This window comes from Heptranchias perlo, chromosome 34, assembly GCF_035084215.1.
Source record: "Heptranchias perlo isolate sHepPer1 chromosome 34, sHepPer1.hap1, whole genome shotgun sequence".
Lineage (NCBI taxonomy): Eukaryota > Metazoa > Chordata > Chondrichthyes > Hexanchiformes > Hexanchidae > Heptranchias > Heptranchias perlo.
This window is the reverse complement of record NC_090358.1, coordinates 1,427,802-1,445,202: the sequence shown is the minus strand read 5'-3', so window position 1 is coordinate 1,445,202 and position 17,401 is coordinate 1,427,802. Positions and strand designations below refer to the sequence as shown.

General features: G+C 49.9%; 1 protein-coding gene across 3 annotated transcripts in view; it reads left to right on the top strand.

The window, feature by feature from the left end:
- Positions 1-17,401, top strand: part of homer2 (homer scaffold protein 2) — a 48,724-nt gene that overhangs the window by 8,312 nt on the left and 23,011 nt on the right. The window contains exons 1-3 of one of the 3 annotated variants that reach the window (XM_067971245.1): positions 234-490; positions 4,522-4,678; positions 17,024-17,155. In XM_067971245.1, coding sequence (XP_067827346.1) covers positions 333-490; positions 4,522-4,678; positions 17,024-17,155 — 447 coding nt within the window. In that variant the 5' untranslated portion in view covers positions 234-332. Of the gene's footprint in view, positions 1-233; positions 491-4,521; positions 4,679-17,023; positions 17,156-17,401 lie in introns of those variants that run through there. The other 2 variants (XM_067971244.1, XM_067971246.1) reach the window with 2 other exon arrangements.

Below are 17,401 nucleotides of genomic sequence, written 5' to 3'. Positions count from 1 at the left end.
TCACATCATAACTAATCTTCCAACACTTTTAGTAAGTTTGCAACTGAAAAATCTAAATGTAAATGACCATTGTTGTAAGTCCAAGAAAAAATCAGTTGAATGTGATCGCGGTCCCATAAAGATGGAAAGTCCAATTTTCATTCTCACTCGGATTTTGCACTAAATATGCATCAAATCAAGAGAAATAGTTTGAAACAGCAGTCGGTTACAGTTCGTTTGAACAGTGCGGATGGTGAATCTCCACTTTAACCAAACAAACCAGTCCTAGACTCAGTTAGCTCGGTCTGTGGGCGCCACTGAGCGATTCTGTGCCTCGGGCTTTCTTGGCAGAGATGCTGCTCCTGCCGATTACTGATTCAGAATGGAAACGCTTTCAGCCCCCGGACTGTGTCAGAAAACAGCTCCCAGCAAAATCCCCGAGGCTCCAACTCTCCCCAGTCAGGAACATCGAGCTCGCAGATTCTGCACGTTCATCTCGACTGTTGTGCTGGTCAGTGTTTGTAACTTGCTGTTTACACCCAAACATTCCGGGAGAAAGGAAACAATTCTTTATAGACAGCATTTCAAGCTGTGCGGTGACACTGTCCCTTGTACGGATTGTTAAACCCAGTCACCAGTCCCACTGTCCAGTGGCCTCTCTCCACCCCCTCTGGACAAAGCACCAACTCAAATCATTCTCGGTGGGATCGCAATTTGAAACTCTCCAGCTGTTCGGTGAGGGGTGCGGACTCGCTGAGCGGGACCTCACTGCCCCCAAACTGCCCCACCCAGCAGCTCGGATCCTGCACAGGGGCCAACACCGAGTGACCTCCTGGATAAGGAGCTGTGACACTCGCAGCTCTTGTGCGCTGAGATATTTTTAAAATCTGTCGCAAGTTACCCGAGAGGGGCATCAACTAATTGGGGGGGGGGTCTCCATCTCCCAGAATCCATGGCTGGACCAGCAAACTGACCATTTCTCTCGGCCCTGGCCTGGGACACTGACCAAGTGTCTAATCGAACAGTTAGTGAGCTTAGATCCTGTGAAACACTGAAGTGACTCAGTTTTAACACTGGGGCTACGGGGATCAGAGCGAATACCCGCCAATCCATGGACCCCCGGGCGGGCCACACACGTCCTGTGATCCTCGTCATTCATTCCCTTAAACTCCTTCCACTGTTAACAGCGTCAGTGCCCCCTGGGTGCCCCTAATGTCCCTGTTCCCCTAATGCCCCTAATGCCCCTGTACCCCTAATGCCCCGTACCCCTGGGTGCCCCTAATGCCCCTGTACCCCTAATGCCCTGTACCCCTGGTTGCCCCTAATGCCCCTGTACCCCTAATGCCCTGTACCCCTGGGTGCCCCTAATGCCCCTGTACCCCTAATGCCCTGTACCCCTGGTTGCCCCTAATGCCCCTGTACCCCTAATGCCCTGTACCCCTGGGTGCCCCTAATTGCAAAAATGCAGAGTGGGTTCAGAAGTTGCTCCAACCCATCAACTAAGGAGTTCCCCACAGACGCCTCTGTGTGCAGCGGGGGGCCCGAATCCAGAAGTCCCGCCGGCAATTAAAGCCGGCAGGATGATAGTTAAAGAACCAAATGTACCTCATTGAGGTGCTTAACTTGTAACATATTAGGTAGTTAGAACAATTTTTAACTTACCTGGGCGGCTTTCCCACAGCTTCTGATTCACACCTGGTAAAACCAGGGGGAGGTCGGGGGGACGTTGGGGATGAAACCAGGTGTGAAGGGCCGGATCAGGCAAAAATAAACAAAATAAATTAAATAAAAAACCATTGCACAAAGTTAAAACACAAAATCAACCTACCTTTCCACCGTGTCCGATGTCTCCCTCTCTGATCTCCCTCCTTCCCCCGATGTCCCTTTCTGATGTCCCTCTCAGCTTCCGATATCTCCCCAATCTTCCCCCTCCCCCTGATCTTCCCCCTCCCCCTGATCTTCCCCCCTCCCCCTGATCTTCCCCTCTCGCCCCTGATCTTCCCCTCTCGCCCCTGATCTTCCCCTCTCCCCCAATCTTCCCCTCTCGCCCCTGATCTTCCCCTCTCCCCCAATCTTCCCCTCTCCCCCTGATTTCCCCCCTCCCCCTGATCTTCCCCTCTCGCCCCTGATCTTCCCCTCTCCCCCAATCTTCCCCTCTCGCCCCTGATCTTCCCCTCTCCCCCAATCTTCCCCTCTCCCCCTGATTTCCCCCCTCCCCCTGATCTTCCCCTCTCCCCCTGATCTTCCCCTCTCCCCCCACCCCTGATCTTCGTTTCCAGAGCTGGATGACATCTTGCTCTCTCTCTTTCTCTCCTTCCTCTCCGTGTTGCAGCTCCTGTCGGCCTGTCAATCAGGGGCTGCCAGGCGCGAAACTCAGAAAAAACTTTAATCACCATCAATTACATCGCGATTGCGTCGGAGAAAATAATTTTTTAAATTCGGGTTTGCCACGTGGACCTTAACCCCTCCCCTCCCCCTCCCCTCCCCCTCCCCTCCCCTCCCCCTTCCCCTCCCCCTCCCCTCCCCTCCCCCTCCCCTCCCCCCTCCCCCTCCCCCCTCCCCTCCCCCTCCCCCCCGCTGCCAACCCGCCACCATTTCAAAATTGAGCCCCTGTGTCTGGCCAAGATTGTGTCTGATTTTGCTGTTAGAAGCAACAACTAATCTGTGATTTTGTATTCTTTACATCTGTTTGATTGGAAACTGCAAAAAAGAACATTACATTGTCCTTTTGAGGATCTATAATTTGGTTTGTTTCAGGAAACATTGTGTATTTGTTCCCTCACATACAGACGACATTTACCTGAGGAAGGAGGAAGCCTCCGAAAGCTTGTAGATTTCAAATAAAAATTGTTGGACTATAACTTGGTGTTGTAAAATTGTTTACAACATACAGACGGACACACTGACCCTCGCAGAAAGCAGTTAACAGAAACCAGTCTGAATTTGTCAAATTTGGGCTAGAAAAGATATAAATATTATTGAATGATTTTAGAACATGACACAGGGACGGAGCCCATGTCTGTCACACGGAGGCCCCAGGATTCCTTGCTGTGCACACGCGTGATGGCCACCGCCCTGATGGTCCCATGTTGTTGGCATGTTTGTTACATGACATAACTGACACGCTGAAACTGGCTCAGCACATTGAGAAAGAAGGTCCAGGTTCTGGTATGAGGCGGTGCTGGGGCTGGAAAATTTCTGCTCACCAGTGGTGTCGACTGTGGGAGAGCTGCACATGGAGAATCATCGGCCCTGGGGATTGGTACAAGACATTTCAGTGTATTTTTTTGTGCCTTTCCTGGTCTAATCAGCTAGTGTAGCAACTGCTGCAGGAATGAGCTTCTCCCTGGCCTGAAATTAAATGTAATTAAATGGATTATTGATGGGTGTTGCTCATCTGTTGTGAAATTTGAGTTAAGCTTGGAGCCAATTAAAATGGAGCCACTCTGATCCTGGGACGAGCATTTTGTCCCTCCCTCACTCTGAGGTTTTTCTTGTTCTCAATTTTCTTGCTCCCTCCCCCCCCCCCAATGCTCCCATCCTCCCACGCCCCCGCACCCCCTCCGTGCCCCCTTCCCCTCCGTACCCTGTCCCCCTCCCCCCCGTTCCCAGTCTGAGTCAGCGTTTACTTCCATGTGAGCAAATGGTTCTAATCACGTTTATCCCCCCTGTTCCCATCTCCCTTCAACCCCTTTTCATTTCTCCACCTCTCCAATCGAATCTCAAACGTTGACAGAGTTTCTGTCTCAACCACTAACCCTGGAAGTGAATTCCACAACTTTCTGTGTGAAGAAGTTTCTCCTTCCTGGTTGGGGAATTGCTGAATCATGCAGTGGGGGGAGTATCCCATTAATGGTCTGTGTCCTCGCCCTTTGCCCCCTGCCCAGACACAGTAAGATGCTTTTAGTTGGTAACCACAAGGAACGCAGGTGCTCTGAGAGACTCTTACAGCTAGGAGCGGTTACTCAGACACCAGCTCCCAGTGCACCCGATATCTAGAATCATTCTCGCTCTGTGTGTATCAGATTCCTGCTGAAATTAATATTTAAAACAGTACAGAAAATAATCTGATCACTTATCTGAATTATTCACTTATTTGAACAGGAGCATCAGATAAACAGCAGGGGATGCAGAAAGTGTTTGTGTGAGAGATTAGTCAGGTAATTGGGGATTCCCAGAGGGCATCCTGTTAGACTCTGTCGATCTCTGGGCCACTTTCAGAGGGTGGAAATGGTGTCAAGTTGCTGCAGCAACGATGGGCAATGAGGGCACTTCTGGGACCAGAAATCGCAACTGAGGGGCAGTCCTGGGTCACGTGCTACAGACAGGAATAGTCCAAGATTGCAGCTAAATGCTGAAGTGCTGAGTCAGACAGCAAGTCTAGTCCAGGCATTTTGTAGCGACAGGACCCCAGAGCTAACTGACCACAATTGCCGGGGAGGCGGGCTAGTTATGTGAAGAATGCCTGATAATCACCTCCATTCTGCAACATCTCCACCATTGTCAACTCATGGCTGCTTCTCTGCCACTCCTTCGTTCCAGGGAACAGCCCATCTTCACCAGCAGAGCACACGTCTTCCAGATCGACCCAGATACCAAGAAGAACTGGGTCCCATCGAGCAAACAGGCTGTCACCGTCTCCTACTTCTACGATGGTACAAGGAACAGTTACCGCATCATCAGTGTGGACGGAGCCAAGGTAAGAAGCCGTGGTGAAGGGGTGAAGGGGCACTGCCCCCAGTGAAGAGCTGGCACTGCCCCCCACCCCCACCGAGTGAAGAGCTGGCACTACCCTCCGTCCACCCACCCCCCGGTGAAGGGGTAAAGGGGCACTGCCCGCCCCCACCCCAATGAAGGGCTGGCACCGTCCTCCTGCCCCCCACAGTGAAGAGCTGGCACTGTCCCCCCCATCCACCCACCACCCCCCCCCCCCCGGTGACGGGGTGAAGGGGCACCGCCCCCCGCCCACACCCAGCGAAGGGGTGAATGGCTGGTGCCTCCCGCCCCTCCCGCCCTCACCCCCCCAATGAAGGGCTGATACCACCCCCTACCCCCCCCCCCCCCCCCCAGTGAAGAGCAGGCAATGTCCTCCGCCCCCCCAATGAAGGGGTGGCACTGCCCCTCCTGCCCCCCACCCCCCCCCCCCAGTGAAGAGCAGGCAATGCCCCCCCACTCCCCCCCCCACCCCAATGAAGGAGCATCGAATGGGAGCAAATGGGAAAGTCCATCTCAACCTTTCACCAGCAGATGATTGAGGTCTGTGCTCCCCTGGGCCTCCTGCCTCAGTCAGAATGGCAGCCTGTGGGCCCTGACCTGATTCATGTTATGGAGGAGGGGGTGTGAATAAACTGGGGTACAGGTGGGTGTGGGGCAAGAGGTACCCAGGACCCACAGTGTGCCAGCTGTGGGCTCGCAGCTCTGCCTGGGTTCTTAGACATGGGGGCAGGGGGCCGGGGGCAGGGATTGAGAGACCGACTGCTCCAAGTCCATCAGGAGAGGTTGGATTTTTGCCTCAGACTCTAGACGGTGACTCCGGTCCAGTGATCGTTCGGTCTGATTGAATATATTTTTGGAAATTGCAGTATTCTATTCAGTCTCAGTTGGGCCCGGTGACCGGTTTCGGGGGAGTTTGGAGCTCAGCCTCTGTTTGCACAGAACGGAAACCAGAGAACTATCAAAAAGTGACCAATAGCTTCAAAAGAAATTGGTGCAGCTCTTTAAAAAATGACTGGTAATTGAGAAACCGTCTGAAGCTGAGTGAGGTGGTGTTGGGCTGAGAGTGAATCAGCTCTGGGTTACACTCACCGAGATATCACGAGGAAAATGGAGAGGGGGCAAACAGTGCAAGGATTTTGTGTTGTTTCTTACAGAGGGACCGTGGGCCGGTGTGGGAGTGTAACGGGCACTGGTCCTAAATCTGATTGTTAAATTGATGATACGGTTGTCACAGCGATACGGAGGCTGTTTCCTTCCTCTCGGGCCAGTGGGCAGAGCCGGGTAGTGAGCCAGTAGGAAGAGTGTGAGTGTGAGCCCATAGTGTGAGTGTGAGCCCGTAGGAAGAGTGTGAGTGTGAGCCCGTAGGACGAGCGTGAGTGTGAGCCCATAGTGTGAGTGTGAGCCCGTAGGAAGAGTGTGAGTGTGAGCCCATAGTGTGAGTGTGAGCCCATAGGACGAGAGTGAGTGTGAGCCCGTAGGAAGAGTGTGAGTGTGAGCCCATAGTGTGAGTGTGAGCCCGTAGGAAGAGTGTGAGTGTGAGCCCGTAGGACGAGCGTGAGTGTGAGCCCATAGTGTGAGTGTGAGCCCGTAGGAAGAGTGTGAGTGTGAGCCCATAGTGTGAGTGTGAGCCCATAGGACGAGAGTGAGTGTGAGCCCGTAGGAAGAGTGTGAGTGTGAGCCCATAGTGTGAGTGTGAGCCCGTAGGAAGAGTGTGAGTGTGAGCCCATAGGACGAGAGTGAGTGTGAGCCCGTAGGACGAGCGTGAGTGTGAGCCCATAGTGTGAGTGTGAGCCCGTAGGAAGAGTGTGAGTGTGAGCCCGTAGGACGAGCATGAGTGTGAGCCCATAGTGTGAGTGTGAGCCCGTAGGAAGAGTGTGAGTGTGAGCCCATAGTGTGAGTGTGAGCTCATAGGCCGAGCATGAGTGTGAGCCCATAGTGTGAGTGTGAGCCCGTAGGAAGAGTGTGAGTGTGAGCCTGTAGGACAAGCATGAGTGTGAGCCTGGATGGTGAGTGTGAGCCTGTAGGACGAGCGTGAGTGTGAGCCTGGATGGTGAGTGTGAGCCTGTAGGACGAGCGTGAGTGTGAGCCTGGATGGTGAGTGTGAGCCCGTAGGACAAGCGTGAATGTGAGTGTGAGCCCGTAGGACGAGTGTGAGTGTGAGCCCGTAGTGTGAGTGTGAGCCTGTAGGACGAGTGTAAACCCGTAAGGCAAGTGTGAGTGTGAGCCTGGATGGTGAGTGTAAATGTGAGTCATAGGGCGAGAGTGAGCCTGGATGGTGAGTGTGAGTGTGAGTGTGAGCCCTGACACAGAAGTGAAGAATAATTTGCCTTTTGCTCCAGTTTTATATTGAGAAATACTCAGAAAGTTTGTGTAAAACTGGGCGATGTGGTCAAGTGACAGTCAGTTCCTGCGTCTCGAACACCAGTGTGAAATGCACCAGAACAGAGGATTTTACCTGCTGGAACCTCACAGCCAAAACTGGATGCCTGGAAATAATTTAATTCCTGCTGTGTTGTCATGGTTACATTAAATTACACGCCACATGCGAACACTGGAGTGCGATATCTTTAAGCTAAAAAAAGTCTTTAAGCCGAGGAATCGTCTCGAGTTGAGTGTTAACGAATGACAAGGTGTAATCTGTGTAGAAACACGTCGGACTGGGGTTATACTGCTGACTGCTCCTGTGCCCGTGAGGCTCCCTCCTGATATCAGGGGAGTCTGGTGATTAGCGACTGCCCCTATAGAGGAAAGTCTCCCTCCTTCTCCCACTGTACTGCAACCTCCCCCCACAGTACCCCAACATCAGGCCCAACCCCCCACAGTACCCCAACATCAGGCCCAACCCCCCACAGTACCCCAACATCAGGTCCATCCCCCCTCTGTACCCCAACCTCCCCCTCCCCCACTGTACCCCAACCTCCCCCTCCCCCACTGTACCCCAACCTCCCCCTCCCCCATGCCCAGGTGTCTGTGGGACTTGTTACGGAGAGAGAGATCGGTTTGTGTTCAGGGTGACGGGACTGGTCGGTCACTGAGAGGATCTCGTGTCATTTGCCCAATTGGGGCATTGCCTGACCAGACTGTGTTTTATATCAGTGGAGCATTAATTAACTATCAGCGGGGAACCAGGTCAGTACAGAAAACATTCCCTGTGACATGCAGCTAGATTAATCGTTTCAGCATCTTTATTAATGATTTACTTTTGATTTCTGTAGATTTCCCACTGATTGGCAGGTGGGGTATAGACCAGCCCCTCTGGGTGAGTGCGGACTGGGGTAACTCACCCACCACCTAATGGGTTTAATTTTAAACGTTATACTCCCCCCGTTCCTAACTAGCAATCGAACCCTCTTGGGGTGAAGGGGTTGCCAATTCAGTCAGTTCTGGGTGAAGATGATCAGGAAGTTTCAATCACACAAACACGTCATTGGGAAGAGAAAAGGACCATCGAGTTCTCCCCGTCTGTCAGGTGACAAATTCCCGCTCATGCCGGGCACTGACGCAGCACACTAGTGCAATAGTGCAATAGTGCAATAACACATAATCATCAGGCTGGCTCACTGATCCCTAGTTGTGTAGATAATGCCGTTCAAATGGTCTGATGGGGATTGTGTCGGTGCAGATCGCTGGCAGAGCCCTCACTGGGCGGTGTCTGTCGGAGGTGACGCTCAGTCTGTCCTTCCCTTCTGAGAATAACACATTAACACATTCTGAGTGACGCAGTCTCTCTCTTCAGCTGCTGTGAAAACCTTTGGCTCTGATCGTCCTGTCTGTGATAATCCTTTGCACATAACTCTATGGACATGTTTGCATTTCATATGCTAGTTAATAATTCGTAGGGTGTTATTTATTATTATTTTATTTTAATCCCTTACGTGTTCCCAAGTAGCCATCAATCTGGTGTTTTCAGCCTTGAAAGACGATGACTGAAAGGGACCTTTCTAGATGGAACTTTCTAGAGGGATATAAGACAGCTCGTGTTATGGGAAAGGTTGATGTGGAACATTAACGCAGATTAAAACCATGACTGGAGATAACGGAGCAAAGGTAAAACTAGGGAAAGGCAAATTCAGGACAAATGTCAGGAAATTCTTCATAAACAGTGACCAACACATGGCACGGAATGTCAGTCGTGGAATTCAGTCGAAACTCTGGAACCATTGAAGAAACAGTTGGACGGGAACCTGTGGGAGTTTCTGGATGGATGAGTTGGGACGAATTGAAAGACCTTTTCCATCCACATCCATCTTGTAATCTGCAAACTATCGTTAGCCTCTGATTGTCATAGAATCATAGAAAGGTTACAGCACGGAAGGAGGCCATTCGCCCCATCGAGTCCATGCTGGCTCTATGCAAGAGCAATCCAGCTAGTCCCACCCGCCCGCCCTTTCCCCGTAGTCCTGCAAATCTTTTCTTTTCAAGTACATATCCAGTTCCCTTTTGAAGACCATGATTGAATCTGCCTCCACCACCCCCTCGGGCAGTGTATTCTAGATCCTAACCGCTCGCTGTGTAAAAATGTTTTTCCTCATGTCACCTTTGGTTCTTTTGCCAATCACCTTAAATCTATCTCCTCTGGTTCTTGACCCTTCCGCCAATGGGAACAGTTTCTCTCTATCTACTCTGTCCAGACCCTTCATGATTTTGAACACCTCGATCAAATCTCCTCGCAACCGTCTCTATTCCAAGGAGAACAACCCCAGCATCTCCAGTCTATCCATGTAACTAAAGTCCCTCATCCCTGGAATCATTCTAGTAAATCTTTTCTGCACCCTCTCTAAGGCCTTCACATCTTTCCTAAAGTGCGGTGCCCAGAATTGGACACAATACTCCAGTTGTGATCGAATCAGTGTTTTATAAATGTTCATCATGACTTCCTTGTTTTTGTACTCTATGCCTCTATTTATAAAGCCCAGGATCCCGTATGCTTTTTTAACCACTTTCTCAACCTGCCCTGCCACCTTCAACGATTTGTGCACATATATCCCCAGATCTCTCTGTTCCTGTACCCCTTTTAGAATTGTGCCCTCTAGTTTATATATTGCCTCTCCTCATTCTTCCTACCGAAATGTATCACTTCACATTTTTCTGCATTGAATTTCATCTGCCACATGTCCACCCATTCCACCAGTCTGTCTCTATCCTCTTGAAGTCTATCACTATCCTCCTTTCCGTTCACTACACTTCCAAATTTTGTGTCATCTCCAGATTTTGAAATTGTGCCCTGTACACCCAAGTCCAAGTCATTAATATATATCAAGAAAAGCAGTGGTCCCAGCACCGACCCCTGGGGAACACCACTGTACACCTCCCTCCAGTCCGAAAAACAACCGTTCACCATTACTCTCTGCTTCCTGTTACTTAGCCAATTCTGTATCCATGTTGCTACTGCCCCCTTTATTCCATGGGCTTCAATCTTGATGACAAACCTATTATGCGGCACTTTATCAAACGCCTTTTGAAAGTCCATATACACCACATCAACGATATTGCCCTCATCTACCCTCTCTGTTAGCTCATCAAAAAACTCAATCAAGTTAGTTAAACACGATTTGCTTTTAACAAATCCATGCTGACTTTCCCTAATCAATCCACACTCGTGACTACTAATTCTGTCCCGGATTTTTGTTTCTAAAAGTTTCCCCACCACTGAGGTTAAACTGACTGGCCTGTAGTTGCTGGGTTTATCCTTACACCCTTTTTTGAACAAGGGTGTAACATTTGCAATTCTCCGGTCTTCTGGCACCACCCCCGTAACTACGGATGTTTGGAAGATTATGGCCAGTACCTCCGCAATTTCCACCCTTACTTCCCTCAGCAACCTAGGATGCATCCCATCCGGTCCGGATGACTTATCTACTTTAAGTATAGCCAACCTTTCTAGTACCTCTTCTTTATCAATTTTTAGTCCATCCAGTATCTCAACTACATCTTCCTTTACTGAGACTCTGGCAGCATCTTCTTCCTTGGTAAAGACAGATGCAAAGTACTCATTTAGTACCTCGGCCATCCCCTCTGCCTTTATGAGTAGATCTCCTTTTTGGTCCCTAATCGGCCCCACCCCTCCTCTTACTACCCGTTTACTGTTTACTTGCCTGTAGAAGACTTTTGGATTCCCTTTTATATTTTCTGCCTGTCTATTCTCACACTCTCTCTTTGTCCCTCTTATTTCCTTTTTCACTTCCCCTCTGAACTTTCTATATTCAGCCTGGTTCTCACTTGTGTTATCAACCCGACATCTGTCATACGCCCCTTTTTTCTGCTTCATCTTACTCTCTATCTCTTTTGTGATCCAGGGAGCTCTGGCTTTAGTTGCCCTACCTTTACCCCTCGTGGGAATGTGCCTAGACTGTACCCGAACCATCTCCTCCTTAAAGGCCGCCCATTGTTCAATTACAGTTTTGCCTGCCAATCTTTGATTCCAATTTACCCGGGCCAGATCTGTTCTCATCCCATTGAAATTGGCCCTCCCCCAATTGAGTATTTTTACTTTAGAGTGGTCCGTGTCCTTTTCGATGGCTATTCTAAACCTTATGATACTATGATCACTGCTCCCTAAATGTTCCCACACTGACACTTGCTCCACTTGGCCCGCCTCATTCCCCAGAACCAGGTCCAGCAATGCCTCCTTCCTCGCTGGGCCGGAAACATACTGGTCAAGAAAGAGCTCCTCAACACACTTCAAAAATTCCTCCCCCTCTTTGCCCCTTATATTATTACTATCCCAGTCTATATTAAGATAGTGGAAGTCCCCCATTATCACTACTCTATGGCTCTTGCACCTCTCTGTAATTTTCCTGCAAATTTGCTTCTCCATATCCTTCCCACTAGTTGGTGGCCTATAGAATACACCCAGTAGTGTAATGGCACCTCCATTGTTTTTTAACACTAACAAAATAGATTCTGTCCTTGACCCCTCCAGGACATCCTCTCTCTCCAACACTGTAATATTCTCCTTAATCAATACTGCCACCCACTCCTTTCTTTCCTTCCCTATCTTTCCTGAACACCTTGTATCCAGGAATATTTAGTACCCAATCCTGCCCTTTTTTGAGCCAGGTCTCTGTTATCGCCATGACATCATATTCCCATGTGGCTATTTGCGTCTGGAGCTCACCGACCTTGTTTACCACACCTCGTGTGTTTACACACATGCACTGTATACCTATCTTAGACTTTCTTGTATTCTCTCCTAGTCTGATCCCACCTATTACTGTACTATTACTTACTCTAGTGCTATCTGTGTCTCCCAATCCTTTGTATCCTTCGTGCATCTTGTTTCTCCTTTCCAATGCTACATCCTGGTGCCCATCCCCCTGCCAAATTAGTTTAGCCCCCCTCCCACCACAGCACCAGCGAACCTCCCCGTGAGGATATTGGTCCTGGCTCTGTTGAGGTGCAACCCGTCCGGGCCTGTACAGGTCCCACCTCCCCCAGAACCAGTCCCAATGCCCCAGGAATCTAAAGCCCTCCCTCCTGCACCATCTCTCCAGCCACGCATTCATCTGCTCTATCCTCCTATTTCTATACTTGCCAGCGCGAGGCACCGGGAGTAATCCGGAGATTACTACCCTTGAGGTCCAGCTTATTAATCTCTTTCGTAACTCCTTAAAATCTGCCTGCAGGACCTCATCCCTCTTTCTACCAATGTCGTTGGTACCGATATGGACCACGACCTCTGGCTGCTCACCCTCCCCCACCAGAATATTCTGCAGCCGGTCAGTGACATCCTTGACCCTGGCACCAGGGAGGCAACACACCACCCTGGAATCACGTCTGCAACTGCAGAAATGCCTGTCTGCTCCCCTAACTATACCCTCCCCCATCACTATTTCTCTCCTGACCTTCCTCCTCCCCCCTGTACAGCTGAGCCACCCATGGTGCTGTGGTCTTGGCTCTGGCTGCACTCCCCAGAGGAACCCTCTCCCTCACCAGTACCCAGAACTGAATGCTGGTTAGAGAGTGAGATCCCTCAGGGGACTCCTGCACTACTTGCCTGTTCCTCCTTGTCTGTCTGGCGGTCACCCAGTCCCTCTCTGCCTGCACTCTCTTAAGCTACGGGGTGACCACCTCCTGAAACGTGCTGTCCACGTAGCTCTCAGCCTCGCGGATGCTCTGCAGTGACTCCAGCCGCTGCTCAAACTCCGAAACCCGGAGCTCGAGCTCCTCCAGCCGACGACACTTCCTGCACCTGCGATTGTCCAGGACACGGGCAGCGTCCTGGAGTTCCCACATGGCACAGGATGGGCATTGGACGGGAGTGAGGTGCCCTGCCATGCCTCGATTTATTAGATTATTAAATAAACTTAAAGACTTAAAATAAAACACTCACCAGCCACTCACCAATCAGCTCCTTCCCTTGTGCCGACGTCACTTTAGGGTTTTTTCACCTCTCTCTCCTCCTTTTATCGTTGATCCCGTGCTCCACTCTCTCTCTCTCTCTCTCCTCTCTCACTCCTTTTATCGTTGATCCCGCGCTTCGCTCTCTCTCTCTCTCTTTCTCCTCTCTCTCTCACTCCTTTTATCGTTGATCCTGTGCTCCGCTCTCTCTCTCTCTCTCTCTCTCCTCCTTTTATCGTTGATCCCGCGCTCCGCTCTCTCTCTCTCTCTCCTCTCTCTCTCCTCCTTTTATCGTTGATCCCGCGCTCCACTCTCTCTCTCTCTCTCTCCTCTCTCACTCCTTTTATCGTTGATCCCGCGCTCCACTCTCTCTCTCTCTCTCTCCTCTCTCTCTCCTCCTTTTATCGCTCGAGTCCTCAGGATGTGCCTAATTACAGGAGTTAGACATTGTGGTGTTTGCAGCAGAATAATACATTGTTCACTGTCCGATTTAACACTCCGGTGATTATGAAATAACACATCCTCCAACACCTGTGAGCTGCCCCGAGGCAGAGCTTTGAGTCTCTCCCTCTTTTTCTTTCCCTCCCTTTTTTAAAAAATTCATTCTGGGGATGTGGGCGTCGCAAGGCCGGCATTTATTGCCCGTCCCTTCACTCTGAGAAGGTGGTGATGGGCCTTCTTCTTGAATGGCTGCGGTAGTGGTTTGAAACCGAGTTTCTCGCTGGGCAGTAAAGAGTTGAACAGCGTTTCTCAGGCGATTTCCCCCTTTCTCATTTTGTCTCAGCTCTTTATTGATTCCTGGAGAGTCTGATCCGAGTGATAATTGTCCAATTTAATTGTGTGTTCCACGCCCACTCTCTCGTGAAGTTTACTTTATCTCACTTTAGGTTAACACGTCCCGTGTGTCTAATCCTGCAGCACAAACTATAATTGTTTTGCTATGGCCCTTGCTCCTTGTCTCGAGCTGGGTTTCTGCTGTTTGTCTCAGGGCCACTCTACGTGAAGTTAATTCCCGGGACCTTCAGGAAAATGCTGCCTTTTGAGGGCAAACTGCAAACATTGTCATTATTCACCCACACGTCCCGGGCAACAAGGGGAGATGCTGATGGTGCACAGAGAGGGTTGAGTGTGTTTAAAGACACAGAGTGTGTATTTATGGGCTGTTAATGGTCACTAATACTCAGGTACAAAATGTTTACATTCCCATCTTTATATAAGGCTCTGCTGATGAGGAGGAAACAACGAGCATTTATATAGCGCCTTTCACATCCTCAGGATGTCCCAAAGTGCTTCACAGCCAATAAAGTACTTTTGTTCAGCACCCGAGGGATTGGTTTGGGAGTCATCAAGGAGGAAAGGGGCGAATGAGGAGACTGGATTGCTCTGGGTGGGAGAGGGGAGTGACTGGATTACTCTGGGTGGGAGAGGGGAGTGATTGGATTACTCTGGGTAGGAGAGGGGAGTGACTGGATTACTCTGGGCGAGGGAGGGGAGTGATTGGATTACTTTGGGTGAGGGAGGGGAGTGACTGCATTACTCTGGGTGGGAGAGGGGAGTGACTGCATTACTCAGTGGGGAGGGGAGTGACTGGATTACTCTGGGTGGGAGAGGGGAGTGACTGGACTACTCTGGGTGGGGAGGGGAGTGACTGGATTACTCTGGGTGGGAGAGGGGAGTGACTGGATTACTCTGGGTGGGGAGGGGAGTGACTGGATTACTCTGGGTGGGAGAGGGGAGTGACTGGATTACTCTGGGTGGGGGAGGGGAGAGTGCTGTGAGCTCTTGGAGTGAGGGAGTCTATAGTTGGGGCTTGTTTTAAGATGAGGAGTGCAGTGTCCAGTTAGAATCATCCCTATTTCTAGCAACACTGGGTATGGAGGACCACTCGTTTGGTAACATTATTCCCAGAGCAGTGTGGGAGTCAGTAGCAATAAATAGCTCAGTCCGGACTCCAACACCATCTCCAGTTTTAATGGGCTTTTAGATCTGAGGTTTATTGGAGTCGAAGCTGCAGTTTCTCACTGCACAGGTCAGTCCAGGTGTGAGCAAATCGTTACGTCTCCTCCCATCACACGGAGCTCTGTGCACAGGAAAGAGAACAGCTGAAAACTATTCCGTTATTTATTGGACCAAAGCAGTAACTTAAAGATTGTCCAACACCAAAAGGTGCCTCAGCCACCCGGTGTCCTGGCCAATATTTATCCCTCAATCAACACCTAAAACAGATGACCTGGTCTTTATCACATTGCTGTTTGTGGGATCCTGTTGTGCAAATTTGCTGCTGCATTTCCTCCATTACAACAGTGACCACACCTCAAAAAGCATTTCATTGACAGTGAAGCACTTTGGGACGTCCTGAGGTTGTGAAAGGCGCTATATAAATGCAAGTTATTTCTTTCTTCTCTCTCTTCTCTCTCTCTGTCTCTCTCTCTTTCTATCTCTGTCTCCTACTCTCTGTCTCTCACTCTCTGTCTCTCTGTCTCTATCTTTCTGTCTCTGTCTCTCTGTCTCTCTCTCTCACTCCCTCTGTCTCTCACTCCCTCTGTCTCTCTCTCTGTCTCTCTGTGTGTCTCTCTCTCACTCCCTCTGTCTCTCACTCCCTCTGTCTCTCACTCTCTGTCTCTCTGTCTCTATCTCTCTGTCTCTGTCTCTCTGTCTCTCTCTCTCACTCCCTCTGTCTCTCACTCCCTCTGTCTCTCTCTCTGTCTCTCTGTGTGTCTCTCTCTCACTCCCTCTGTCTCTCACTCTCTGTCTCTCTGTCTCTATCTCTCTGTCTCTGTCTCTCTGTCTCTCTCTCTCACTCCCTCTGTCTCTCACTCCCTCTGTCTCTCTCTCTGTCTCTCTGTGTGTCTCTCTCTCACTCCCTCTGTCTCTCACTCCCTATGTCTCTCTCTCTCTGTTTCTCTCTCTTTCTATCTCTGTCTCTCTCTCTCTGTCTCTCACTCTCTGTCTCTCTGTCTCTCTCTCTCTGTCTCTCACTCTCTGTCTCTCACTCTCTGTCTCTCTCTCTCTGTCTCTCACTCTCTGTCTCTCTCTCTGTCTCTCACTCTGTCTCTCACTTTCTGTCTCTCTCTCTGTCTCTCTCACTTCCTCTGTCTCTCACACCCTCTGTCTCTCTCTCTCACTCCCTCTGTCTCTCTGTCTCTCTCTCACTCCCTCTGTCTCTCTCTCTCTGTCTCTGTGTGTCTCTCTCTCACTCTCTCTCTCTCTCTCTCTCTCTCTCACTCCCTCTGTCTCTCTCTCTGTCTCTCTCATTCTCTCAGGTCCCCAGCTGTATCTCACTTGTCCTTCTCCCCTTGAGCTGTACAGTTAGCAATGGGGAATATTCTGTTATTGATGTAATGATGTGATATTCTGAACAGAGTACAGATGAAGACATGAATGAACAAGAGATGCTAACCTCCTTTGGAAATGTCTCAGTCTATGAATCTTCAATTTAACCCTTGCTGTGCTGCGAATTGTTCACTAACTTGTTGCTGCATCTGAACAAATTGTTTTTGTTTCCGTGAATGTCCATTCACTGCATCTGAAGTTAGTAAATGAGGAGGGGGGGCACTGAGAGAGTGTTGAGTCTAGACTGTGGAACTCATTCCCCCCAATACTTGATGAATAAAATCATTGGAGCTCAGAAACTTCATCGATTTCAAAATTAAAATTAATGTGACGCCCAAAGCAGTGTCACATGCCACAGTTTGGCCCAATGGGACAGTGGTCTGAGTCCATGAGTCTCACACAGAGATCTCTGTGTGGAAGATGCTAAACAAAGAGTGGGTGATTGTGACAGGGAGTGAGGGCTGTAACTCCGAGCGAGAGTGGTGCAGGTCGGGTGAAAGGCTGGAGACAGTCACAGGTGAGAAATGCAACGTGAACCAGTGGGAAAAGGAGAAACCGTTTGAGAAAGCCTCTCTCTACCCACAATTCTTTTTTTTTGTTTAAATTAAATGAAGATTTGCAAACCTGATGGAATTTCTCCGTTCCCGTTTCCCAGGTGATTATAAACAGCACCATCACCCCAAACATGGCCTTCACAAAGACCTCGCAGAAATTCGGACAATGGGCAGACAGTCGAGCCAACACAGTCTTTGGTCTGGGCTTCTCCTCAGAGCAACTGTTAACCAAGGTAGGACACAGTGAGAGAGAGAGAGTGAGAGTGAGAGAGAGTGAGAGTGAGAGAGAGAGAGTGAGAGTGAGAGAGAGTGAGAGTGAGATGTGGAGATGCCGGTGATGGACTGGGGTGGACAAATGTAAGGAATCTTACAACACCAGGTTATAGTCCAACAAATTTATTTTAAAATCACAAGCTTTCGGAGATTATCTCCTTCGTCAGATGAATGAATGAAAAGGTTCTCAAATCGCATATCTTATA